General features: G+C 31.1%; 1 protein-coding gene across 1 annotated transcript; it reads right to left on the reverse strand.

Annotated features, from left to right (window-relative positions):
• Positions 1-11,109: 11,109 nt before the first annotated feature.
• Positions 11,110-13,039, reverse strand: LOC108227039 (uncharacterized). The gene is made up of 3 exons (XM_017402038.2): positions 12,587-13,039; positions 12,024-12,183; positions 11,110-11,467 (listed from the first exon to the last, which is right to left on the reverse strand). The coding sequence occupies exons 1-3, from the start codon at positions 12,695-12,697 to the stop codon at positions 11,454-11,456; spliced, it is 285 nt and encodes a 94-aa protein (XP_017257527.1). The 5' UTR covers positions 12,698-13,039; the 3' UTR covers positions 11,110-11,453.
• Positions 13,040-14,303: the final 1,264 nt, after the last annotated feature.

Raw genomic sequence — 14,303 nt, forward strand, 5'->3', positions numbered from 1 at the left:
ATCTTGCTAACTCTGGTTTCTTTTCAATGTAAGAGTAAATAACTTGAATTGAGAAGAAGATTCAAAATAAACTAATCCCACTCTTTTCCAACTATTTTTATTTTATATATTAAATATCAATGAGGCAATGAGTCCAATCCTATACTCATTTTTCTTAACTTTTTATATTAATTTATATTTTTTTTAACCTGCGTGTCCAAGCCATTGGACTGGGGAGGGAGTAGTTGTTTGTGTGAGGATTTTGTATGCTTTGTTATTATTTTTCTTTGCAAGTCTGGGAATTGTTGTCTATGTGTTTGTCTACATTAAAAAAAAAGTTTATGGGCTGGGCTAAGTCTATTATTTTTGGACGGGATTACAGAAAAATTTAGGGTTCTTTACATGGGCTACAGCCTACAGCCCACCTCAGCATTTGATGAGTCTCCGCTGCCCGCCCATATGCAAGTGCTCGATTCCTACCTTGCCTCCAACAAAATAAATAAATAATGTTTATGTATTGAATAGGTTTTGCAAAGTTGATGACTTTAACTTCAAGATTGCTGGGTGAATTTGATATGCGCAACGGCATGAATGCCACTTGAAATATAGGTCGAAGGTAACAGCAATTCAGTCTAGCATAACAATTTACTGATACTATTGAAAAGTGCAGGGCTTCTTCCACCGGAACTCCTCCGGTCAGAGGACATGAGCACACAATTTTATACATATACTAGGTTGAAAAGTGAGTCAAATGGCCAGGTTCTTGCGTTCAAACAAGATTAATCGATTATTGATGAAGTACACTAATGTACTTTGTACCTTATCGGTTCAGTTTTAGGCAGTTCGGATTTTAAATTTCTAAAACTATTCGTATGAAGTTGCTGAAGTACTCTGTGCCTTTATGCTAAGTTGAAAACAAGCGCTTTTATTTACCTGAAAACAAACATGCATGCTTCCGTAGGTAGTGAAAAATGTTATGAGACGAAGATAATACCAAGACATTAATTAACATTCCAACCAATAATTTTATTTACATTCGCCTGAAGCAGTACAATAGTAGTACATATACCCAATACTGTGAGACTATAATTAAGAATGAAATGGTAAGTTAGTGATGATCCTACGAAGCAACCTTTAGTTACGTAGATGATTGAAATCCAGTGGAAAGACAAGAAGGTAAAGGAGCACATAATCCCCATACCAGAAAGTTGGCGGACCTGTAGATATAAACGATAGTGTGTTTTATTACACACATAACACAACCAAACAAAAACACACCATATCTTTGATAAGTTATTGGAAGACAATAACCAGTGCATGCATAATTTGACAACCTAATTTGATCTTGAAAGTTAACAATGATTAATTCGATTTTGTCCCACGAGTTCCTTTTTATTGTTTTTCAGTGCAGTGGAGTCTTAGTGTGAGTAGTGGGTAATTTTTGGTTTGATATGGTGGGCCGTGGGGGAAAAAGCTGCATCTTTCTGCACTTTGTATGTGTCCTCACTTCTCAAATCACCCACTCCATCTTCTTTAGTGACTCTTCTGAATATTCAATAATAACAAAAAAAAATAAAAAAAAATCGAACATGTTATAAATTTACGATAAATTGGGTTGTCGATGGTCAAGCGGGTTGAAATCCTAAAGAATATCTAATTTCATTAATTTCATATTTCTTTTCTATTTTCCATACAGAACATGGTATTATATATAATCTAAAGAAACTTTAGATAATACTATTATGATAAATATTATATATATATATATATATATATATATATATATATATATATATATATATAGGCTAACATTCCAGAGAGGGACTCCTTATATGGAGTTACATAGTGCGCCACTATAAATTATCAATTTTATTATAAATTCTGTTATAGAATACATATAAAACGTGATTCTAATATAGAATACTATAAAATATATCTATTTTAATTAATTTAACACTTAAAATTTGATTAAAAAAAGTATATTTTCGAAACTGATTCTACAACAGAATAATTCTGGATAATTATTATTCTGTTATAGAATCATGTTGAGATATTGCATAATTTTAGATGATCTTTGGAATAAAAAAAATTATATAACTTCGTTTTCGGTTTAATAATCAAAATTTGCAATTATATTTCATAAAAAATATAATAGAATATATATTATGTATATGTTTATAATGGTGTGCTACGTAACTCCATATAAGAGGGTATGCTATGGAGTGTTACCCTATATATATATATATATATATATATATATATATATATAGAGTTTTACTCCAATAGAAACCTCTTTAGTCTAGAAACTAAAAACCAAACTGAAATATCACTAAATCCTAAAACAGATACCACTAAATTCTTAAACAACCCCATCTCCATCTCCATCTTCACCAACCCCACCTCCATCTTCACCAACCCCACCTCCACATCCGCCACTACCACCACCTCCGTCTCACCTCCTCCATAACCACCACCACCTTTATGCCGCCCGCCCCCTCCATCTCCACCTCCATTATTTCTCTAACAACACAATCTCCACCTCCATCTTCACCAACCCCATCTTGGTCGATGCTTCAACCTTCTTCAGCCCCGTTCATACTTCTTTCTCCACCTCGGCTCAACTTCAAAACACGGCGGAGCCGCCACTATTCCGGCAATGCTCCAACCCCTACTTCAAGCCACCCACACCTTCGTTACAATCATCCTTCCTCCATCTCCACCTTCACCTCCACCATCTCCACCACCGTCACCACCATCTGAATCGAAAACGTGAACAGATCTGAAGATTTGAGCAGTTTTTGAAACATATATGGAGATTCTGGGCTGTTCTGCAAGTTTTCACTAATTCTTGCAACACAGATCACTAAATTCTAAAGAGAATATCACTAAATTGTACTGCGAATATCACTAACTTGTATTGGTTTCTAGTTTTTATTTTAAATGTGGTTTCTATTTGATCATGAGCCTATATATATATATATATATATATATATATATATATATATATATATATAGGGAAGTGCTCAAATACAAACCAATTTTAAAATACAAACTACAAACCATATATAAAAATAACATAACTCTGACACACAGTAGTTTATTCATTCTTTCTTTACTCAGGTCTGATTTCTCTCTCTTCTCGTCTCTCTCACCTCTGTTTTTCTCTCAACTTGCCACGCTATAAACTAATATAATTTGCTACAACTGGATTTTGTTCCCATCGAGATAGATACACACATATTGATATAGTTTAGTGATGAAGCTACGGTACTTTTGATGTTTGATGATGCTATGTTTTGGCAGTGGTGATGTTGGTGATGAGGTGTCAACGGTGGTGGTGCCATGATAATGGCAGAAGCAAAAGCTGTGTTATTCCATTCAGTCCCGTCGACGAACAAAGTTGCTGCAGAATTCGGGATTTTCTGCTATATACTTTAGTGATTTTCGCTTTGCAAATTAGTGATTTGTGCCGTATAAATTAGTGATTATCATTTTAGAAATTTGTGAAACATCGAGTACAGAACAGAACCGGGTGACAGTTACAACATGATGGGGCTGTGATTTCAGGCGACGGAGGTGAGGCTGGAGGTGATGATGGTGAAGGTGGAGACAAAGGTGGAGCTAGGTGGGGGTGAATTTGGTGGTGATAAAAATAATGAAGATGGAGATGGAGGTGGTGGTTATGGAGGGGGCGGGGCGGGCGGGCATGGAGCTGGATGTGGTGATGACGGAGGTGACTGCGAATTCGGAGCTGAAGGAAGTGGAGGTGGGGTTGGTGAAGATGGAAGTGGAGATGGAGTTGTTAGAGACTAAAAACTGCTAATCACTAAATATTATTGTCATAATCACTAGTTTGTATGTTTGTACAATAAGAAGTTTGTACAGGAGTAGGACCCTATATATATATATATATATATATATATATATATATATATATATATATATATATATATATATATATATATATATATATATATATATATATATATATATATATAGAGTCCTACTCCAATAGAAACTAAATTAGCCTAAAAACTGAAAACCAGTTTCTGGACAGTTTTTTATCACTATTATTAACTACAAAAATCACTAATTTGTACATAACATATCACTAATTTATATATAGCATATCTCACGAATATAAATATATACACACATATATGCAACGTATATGACCATCATCTTTAACTAAATCGTAATAATGGACTTCTTACCACCATTACCAGACGTTTTTATGACTTGCCACCATTGTCTATCATCACCAATAGTCACATACACTTTCAATCATAACTTACAAAACTAACGACTACTTACCATCATAATACAACTTTTCTCGCGGCTTCCTACCGCCAAGAACCTTCCTACGGATGAAATTGATCATTTATAATCGATTATCAATAGTTTAGATAAGTAGATTTTCTTAATTTTGATAATAAAAATCGTTGTTTACATAGTGTATAAAAACAGTGATTAGTGCTGTGTAAATTAGTGATACTTGTAGTCATAAATAGTGGTAGGGAAACAGGTTTCTAGTTTTTATTTTAAGAGTGGTTTCTATTTGATCATGAGCCTATATATATATATATATATATATATATATATATATAGGGATAGGATCAAATAAAAACTTTTTTAAGTTACAAACTTACAAACTTTTTTTTATTCTCCTATCGTGTTAATCCTTAGTTATATAAAATATCCATGTTGAAATTTTTTCAAAAAACATCACAATTTTTAAAAATAACGCATAAATAAATCGCGTTTTCAACACATTTATAACTGGGGTTCAACATCGGGTGTTGAACACTAATTATCATTGTGTTGAATATATCTAAAAATATGTTTAAACTATACCTTTAGGGTTTGGGTAGGGTCTAGAAACATAAATATTAGTTATATAACATGTTTACCTTAGTTCTTACATTTAAAAATTGGTTTATGTACTTCTCCACCACTATTTTAGTCAATGTTCAACAAAAAATGTTGAAAACATGTTGAACTCAAGTTATATATGCGTTGAACAAAAAAAGTTTGTAAGTTTGTAAGTTTGTACCAGAACCCTCCCCTATATATATATATATATATATATATATATATATATATATATATATATATATCAATCATGTATACCTTATAAAAAATTATTTTAACATAATATTTAACCAAACTAGGTTAAAATGTATCGACCACATAAAAATTTAGCAAAAGTTCTATATGCAATTAACAAATATTATTTATTATTCTAAATATATAAAATTATACATAAAAATTTTAGTCGATGAATATAATCGATCTAACTATTTACCAAAAAACAAAAAGCTATAGAATTGTCGGCACGAAATCACACTTTAGGATTAAGAGTCCTAGAGCTGATCGTAAATTAATATTCATGACTCATAACATTGAGTCCATTAAATTTCATAGTAAAATAATATATAAAATTTGTAAAAATATTAATATTTTAAATTTACTTTTAAAGATATGATCGAAATTGCAAGTGCGGTTACAAACACAGTTGACTTATCATTGATTTTTGGGCGTTGCAAAACGAGGTTGCAGTGTATTTTTAAAAATAAAAATTTGTATTTTGAATGTTTTTTCAGAAAATTCCATAAATATTTGATAGAATGTCGTGGCATGGTAAAAATTAATTTTTCAATTACAAAGTCTTGTAAAATAATTTTGAGAATCCAATTTCAAATTTTATTTATGATATTAAAGTTTACGATTTCTGGAATCTAAAATATTAATGCAATGTTATTCTTTCCAAAATTATTTTTAAAATTAATATGTGTTAAAACAATAGAGCAACTCACTCAACGTGAATCAATTTTCGAATCAACTTTTTAAGAAATTGAAAAATAGTTGTATTTTGAATTGCACTAGTTATATTTATAAAACCGTAAATTTGAAAATAAATATTAAAATGTAAATATTTCAATAATTTTCTTATAGTATACACGTTACCTGAATTCTTTCGCGAGACACTCATGATTTTGAAATGATTTTGAATATTAAAAAGAAAAATACTCATATACACTGTGTAATTGTGTATATAAATATCGTCTATCGGTGCTGCCTTTCTCTCTCTCATATACCGAGACAGTTTTCATGTTACCCCTCCCCTCTCTCGTCGTGTCAAATTATTTTAAATCAACTTGAGCTATAAACATTACTTGTATACAATTTTTTTTTTGGGACATTCCACCAATTGTATACATTCTTTTTTTGCGGAAACCAATTGTATACATTCTAAAAGTAGAAAATTTTATAATATAAAACATCATTACACCAACTACATTCTATAATAATATAAACACTGTTACACCCACTGTTTTCCTCCACTATCTGAAATCTATTATTAAATATAAATGGGTCCCACCACTATACCCACTTTTCATCTAACTTTACTCATTTCTTACACAATTTCTTGGTCTCCGTATCCCAACCATTTGTATACAAATGACTGGGACGGAGGGAGTACCAATTACCAAAAAATCACCGAGTCAGCCGAATACTCATTCTGAGTACTTGTTTTTAACTCTTCGTCCGATTCGAGTTCCGAGTAATCGGGTTCAAAACCAATTTATTAAAAAATCGGTCAAAACTCGGTTTGACTCCGAGTACTTGAGGTCAAATCCGAGTTTGACTTATCATTTTTTTATTATTTTATTTGAAAATTATTTCAAAAGAGACTAAACGTAAATTTATATATGTTTTGATTTTTTTTGCAAAGTACTGATATTAATTAGATAGTATACATGTCTTATCATTAAAACGTGTGAATTCTTATTATGTCAAACACTATCAAACAATTAACTTTTATCTGGACTTCATTATTTCAAGTGTTATGAAAATATTAATATTATTAGATAGTTTTATTATTAATTAGTATATAACTATATATAAGAGAAAAAATTTATTAAAAAAAAACCCGATTAGTTATCCGATAACGCATTCCGAGTACTTTCCCGAGTTCTGAGTACTCATTTTTTCGGAACCAAATCGAAATGGACTGATTTCCGATTTTTACAACCTTAGACGATTACACATTCATACGCAAAATTTACATTCTATGATAGTATAGTAATCGACTTCCATTGAATTGAATTTCTTTGCCTTAGTGCTCTATTATTTTGTTACTTTAACGATTTTACACGAATACTTTTCTTGTACGTATTTTTGAAAGTAGAGAAATGAATCTGGGCCTTGAAACGAACAGCAAGAAAAAGGGAGTTAACTTTCCTCCGCTGAAGGAAGAGCATCTCCAACGACGTTGGTTATAATCGTTGGTTAAATTGAATCTGTAAGATATTTTGTAAAATCTGCTGAACCTGTAAGACATTATATTTCAATGGTATTAGCTATATTGGTTGGCTATAATTTAAAAATAGAATGTTATTAATATTTTTGTTCGTTAAAATAGAATATATCAGTTTAATATGGTAATAAATGATGTGCAATCATCTTACAGATTTCTTAGAGCATCTCCAACCATCTAAAACTTTTAGCTAAAAGGTGAGTTGGCATAATTAAAATAAAAAAATTTAGCCAACAGTTTCAAAAACTCAACTCCAACCATGCTCACCTGTTGTCTAAAAATTTAGCCAACCTCCTATGGATGTCTAAATTTGTCGAATCTCTACAGGTATGTAAGAAAATCTGTAGGAAGATTGTACATCATTTATTATCATATTGAACTGATATATTCTATTTTAACAATTTAAAATATTAATAACATACTATTTTTAAATTATAGCCAACCAATATAGCCAGTACCATTGAAGCAAAATGTCTTACAGGTTCAGCAAATTTTACATAATGTATTACAGGTCCTATTTAGCCAACGATTATAGCCAACACCGTTGTAGATGCTCTTACAGACCTGTAGAGGTTCGACAAATATAGTCATCCATAGGAGGTTGGCTAAAATTATAGACAACAGATTCACATGGTTGGAGTATGATTTTTTGAGCAAGTTGGCTAAATTTTTTATATTTGGGATACCAACTCACTTTTTAGCTAAAGAGTTTGTATGGTTGGAGATGCTCTAAGAAAGTAAAATATGGTGGGAACCGGGAAGTCCAGATTTCAGAGTTTCCGTAGGAGATGGACAGCCTTTCCTTTTCTTTTCCGATTCCAATATTTTACTTATTGCCTTGTTGAAAGTTGAAGGATCATTCTTTTATTATTTTTGTTGACCCTATTTTTAACTTTTCGCTCGTTTTATGTAACATAATTAGGCACTCGGCTGGGCTGGCCAGCTCTAATCGTAAGTACTTTGCTGATTGCATGCATCCCTTGTGATTATTTATAAAGTGAAGAGATAACTGATTACTCGGTAGTAGATATAACAAAAATAGTAGTACTTATCTGACTGCCTATAAATTAAAGCAGAAATTTTGAAAATAAATCAACATTATATTTTTTTCGTCTTTTTTTAACCGATCATTTTTTACTTTTGAATTTATCAAAACTTGAATGAATTTCTATGTATTATATAATTGAATAAATATTAAAAAATTATATCATTATATAATATGTACAATCTATTTTAAAATAAATTTTTCTTCTTTTCAAGATAATAAAAATATATTTTTGATCTTTGATAAAAATAATAGTTAATTTGACTGTTAATAATTTAAAATGGATAACTAAAAAGGAACTGAAAGTATACAATCAATATAATGATTTATTCTTATTTAAAATCATGTTCATGAACTAAAAAAAAGAAGAAAAACATATCCGCGAAAAGGAGAAGCACCGCAATCGATAACAACCAAACGGAAGGAACCATGGTACATCCAGTCACGAGTGCGTAAATTACATGATTTATTGTATATTCTTTTGAGGTGTCCTCAAGTAAACATTTGCTTTGCTTCAAATTTATCTCCCCTTATAATATAGTTAATCAACCACGAATCAAGGAGATGAGTTGTCACGTTCACTACAGACGAAACGCAAAATAGCTCATAGAGTGTAGCCAAATGAACATGGTTAACACACAAACATCTGCCTCAAACAGGTTAATCGAGCACAACTAAACTCCTTAGATACCGTGTAATACTAGCATCTTTAACGTACACTTTATTTTATCATTTATCTGAGATTATTTGATGGTTTGATTTTATATTCTTAATCATAAAAATTATTTCACAACGCCACTAAAAACAACTACAATATCAATATACCTGTGCACGGAGCGCGGGCAAGAAAAACTAGTATATAATATAAATATGAATAAACACCCATTACAAATTGCTCCCTGTTCCAAATTGATGGAATAACTGCACGACATAACAATTGAGGTGGGATGTGCACAAAATTAGAAATAAAATTTTGCATGATATAACAATTGAGGTGGGATGTGTTAGTTGATGTTGTTAATGAATATACCTGTGTTCACTCCAATTAAAAATTAATGCATATCATTTTCTGAAAAATTATAGATCAATTTTTTTTACTTTAAATATTTTTCTAACGTAAACAGTAAGAGCATCTCCAATGGTGCTCCTAAATCATTCCCTAAACAATAATATAAAATGTGGCTCCTAGTGAGTTAGTACATTGAATAATGTGTGAGCTCCAATGCTACTCTCTATAGTTGCTCTTAACTCATATTTTATTATTATTTGGGAGAAAAGTTGGAGAGAGAAGTGAATAATAGAAGGAAGTCATTATTTTATTCAAAGAAAATAAGTTAGGAGCACCTAGATGCTCTTTAAAAGAAAGGAGAGAGAGGAAGCTCTTAAATTTTTAAAGAGCTATTAGGAGCCCATTGGAGCTCTAATTTTTCATATCCTCCTAAATTTTAGAGTTAAGAGCTTGTTTGAGGAGCGCATTGGAGTTGCTCTAAACATCGTAATAATGCATTAGCAGTATGATTTGGGCAATGGTAAAAAAATGGAGGAATATGAACAAACATATCACATGTCTCTCTACAGTCTACACAGTGAAGATGAAAATCTTCAAAAATGGGAAACACAGACAGAGTACATGACCAGAAACAGGAAGATTTCAACCATTGGAAACGGGGATGACTAATAGTACATGCATTTGCGCTACATACACAGTTATATACACACAATATAGTTGTGTGTATAAATGATTATGTGACTTGTGTGCACAAGTGAGTGTGTGAGAGAGAGAATGTCATAGAAAAAGAAAGGGACATCATAAGCTGCCAAATCCTCCAGTCTGACACACATCAACCTTTCTTTATACTAGGGAATTATGCCCGCGCTTCGCGAGCTCTCATTAAAATTGTTTAAAAAAATAATAAATTAAAGAATTATGAAGTAGTTTATCAGAAATTAAAAAATACAAATATTAACATCGACAAATACATGATGAGGGATAACAATGATTACTTTCCTTACTATCAATAATTGATATTAATATATTTATGTATTTATGTATACTGATCTTTGAGATGACAAAAAAATTCTAAAAAATAATATTTTATAAGATATCATACTGATAACCAAAAATCTTGCTTAAAAGTCAATTTAATAGGTGGCATAATAAGAAACAAAGCTGTTAAATTTACATATTACGATCCTCTTTATAACCAAAAAATTACTTGTTTTACTCAATATTACATTTTATTCGGAATTGATGATAACTCCTAACTTTTTATTTCTGGTATATACACATTGTTTCCATAAAAAATCTCGATGTTAGGTATAAGTAGAGCAAAAATAAAAACTTGACAAAATTACAACTATCTATTTTACACTATATATATTAGAATTTGTTGAAAATATATAGGTAAGTTTAATATTGAGTTTATATCAATATATTAAAAGACTGATAAAATATAAATATTTTATCTCAGTTGGAAAATTTTGTGCATTTTTAATGTTAATTTCCAAACCTTAACAAAAAGTCATACACAGTGTTCCCAATATATTGTTAGCTAATCATGTTAATTCTTGAATTCGTATATATAAAAAATATATCTTAAAACTGTCTATCTCTAAGCTACAACCCAAAAAAAATAAAATGATAAAGGTGGATATCAATTAAAATAAAATATTAATGTTAAGTGTACTGAGCTTGTATTAATGGAAATATAATTCTAAAGAAAACATTATGCTAATCTTTGCTTATACATAACAGTAAAAGTTGTCTTAGTTTAATAAACAAAAAGTATAAAAACCTCTAACTTAAAGCACAGATGTGGCTGATATAAGCAAAAATGCTATATCTTGATTGTCGTGACCGAAACAATTATGACAACTACTACAATTTGAGTACAGATACTGAAATGGCATTGAACTGGGATTTCCTTGTGAGTGTTGTGTGTTGAAGGATAAACCAAGTCAGCAAATCAAATGGTGTCACAATATATAGTATCTAAGCTGTTCCTGTAGTGTGATGTATATCAGCCACAGATGTGATCATTTTTACACGCATCGCATCAACAGTTAAGCCGTGGCTTCATTACCATTCATCCAGCTATCTGGTTGTTCCTAGCAATTGTACACTATGCCACAACCAAATCAAATATAGTAGGAGATAAACATGTAAATGAATCACACACATCTGCTACACAAAATTTTAAGCAGGTGGCAATGTAACCATGTTAAATGCAAAATCCAAATGAAAAAAGCTGATGAATAAAAACACAACTATCACATTCTACATTCTACACTGCTTGATTGACGCAAATTCGTATAGGTACCTTCACGTAAACTCAGCGATAACAGACTCTGTATTTAATGAAACAGTTGGCCTTTATTAATCTAGTGATGTACAAAGCCACAGCTTGCAAGTGTCCAATAAATAAGATCGAATTATACCGTATTATACCTAGACGCTGACAGTAGGGGAGTTATCATTAATATTTGGGACCAAATATGAATTATAAATTTAACATACCTATCACATAAAAAGAACAGAAAACCACTGAAGCAATTATACATATTCCAGTCTCGCAAATTAGTCTTGAGAAATAGAAAACAGGAGAAATACAATTCAAGATTAATATGGCCATAACCATGGCAACAAATACACTGTACACAACCGATTAAATTTCTTACCTGCAAGAGCAAAATTCTGAATGTCAACTTCAGACAGTTCCAGGTCATCGAGACCAGTTGTGCTCCTTTGCTTCATGAGAAACTCCAGAGTTGGTGCTTGCATCATAATCCGCTGCTGAAAAGTAAGAGAAACTCCATACAGAAGCACAATTTTCTTCGCCTACATGAGACATCAAAAGCACTTGCATGAGTAACCAAATAGTAGTCTGGTGTATATTAAAACAAAGCACAAAACATGCCAGCGGACGTAATTTTAAACAGAATGGCAACATACTGACTGAAAGAATGACAAAGATCAATATAAAAGATTTCTAGAACCCGATCAGCCAGAAACACACACATAAACTTGTTGTATGAACCATCTTAAGGGGTTCCCCATGTTGCAGTTTAGATATAGATCACATAGTTACCTTGTGATGAGTTTCAAAAAAATTAATAACTTCTTCCATGTGATTTCGACAAAACCTCTATGTGCCACATTATAAAACATCGTTGAGAAAATGATAGGAACATGGTTGAACTTGACAGACTTATTCCAGTAGCCAACCTGACAAACTACTTACCTCAACAAAGTTAAAGAAGCCAGAACTCATATCACCAGGAGGAAAACCCATTGCAATTATATTATCAGTGATGTAAGTCAAATCCAAATCAAATTCTCCCTCCTGAACCATGAATAAATTTGTATTATGCAGATAACTGACAGAATGGAAAAAAGAAGAAAATACTCAAACATGAATGAGATGCTTGCATTTGAGTAAATTAGGATGAATATTTTCAAACTGCATAATTTTCATCAATGTGATATAATTTTGATCTGTGATATCAAACAGCAATACCCTGATAAGTCGGCTAACCAAGAGGTCATAAAAAAAATTAATATGTTTCTTTAAACCTATGAGAGATTATAATTCCAGGATTACTGCCTACTTACACACATTTTAAGGTATATTATCTTGTAAAAGATAAAGATTAATACAACAAACTAAGAGACTTCCGGTCTTAAGGACAAAAAGAAAGATAAAGTTCACTGAATTAAAAAAATAGAACTTATACATTAAGGACCATAAGACTGTTGGTGGCTTCATTCGGAAGATTTAGGATCTACCTTGGAACTTTAGGCTGCAGAAATTGTTCCATTTAAATTTCTTACTAAGACAATAATAACTCAATTAGAAGACTGTTCTCAATCTGCAAGCAAAACCACAAATGTGCTCTGTAAAAACAAAGTGACAGCTCTAATTTAATTTGTCGGCACACTTCAACACTGGAAACACCAAATAGTTGGGTTATTTTCTTCCCGTAACCTACAACACCATCAAAATATTGGATTATAATGGATATACGTTAATTATAGAATATGTTAATTAATTTAAAATTACCAAAATTACATAATAAAGAAATTCCATTGCAGCTCAATAACATACCAGACAGATTAACGACACTAAACTTTCTTTGCGATGGTGTGAGATAAATTTGTTGGTTACAATTAATGCTACTTCTTTCTGGATACAAAGGTCATTAGAAGAAATGCGATAACATCAAATTGAGAAATACCATGAGTGCACACACATCACAAAAAAACGACTAAGAAAGATAAAACACTAAAAAAAAAGGATGAGGATGAATGTTGTTTTATATGTAGACATGTTCTGTGACGGGTTGAGAGGAGTCTCAATCATGATTCAATATCATTTTATAACTTACATATTAAGAATTTCAAGTTTAAGCTTATCGACAAAAAATATAATTTATTACATACATGATACATGCATAAAAGATGCACACCGATCATCATTTCTTATATGACATGCCTTTATTAGAATTTTCATCAAGCATATACACTACATAATTAAACTTTCATGATAAACCACTATATCAATTAATCGAGAACTAATATAATTGTTAACGTATATAAAAAATTATCATAAAATGGTACAATAACATTTGTATGTGTAGAATCATATACCAATAAATCAATATACTTAAGAAAGCAGATATCATACCAATCGAAGGTGTACTTGAATTTTGGCTATTTGGATTCTGGTTTTGGAACCATCAAGGGATGTAAACGACCCATCTGGCCAACAAAATTATTATTCAGCTACACCTAAATTGCATAAAAATAAATTGAATTGCAATCAGAAATTCATGAATCAACATGAATAATCAACGGTGATAATGCCATAAATTTAATTTCAATAACTGGATGGATTTTTATCTGAAAACAATAACCAATATGTAAAGATGTAAAACTAACTATCATCAATTTACCAAGAT

The sequence above is a fragment of the Daucus carota genome, chromosome 6, assembly GCF_001625215.2.
Source record: "Daucus carota subsp. sativus chromosome 6, DH1 v3.0, whole genome shotgun sequence".
Classification (NCBI taxonomy): Eukaryota; Viridiplantae; Streptophyta; class Magnoliopsida; order Apiales; family Apiaceae; genus Daucus; species Daucus carota.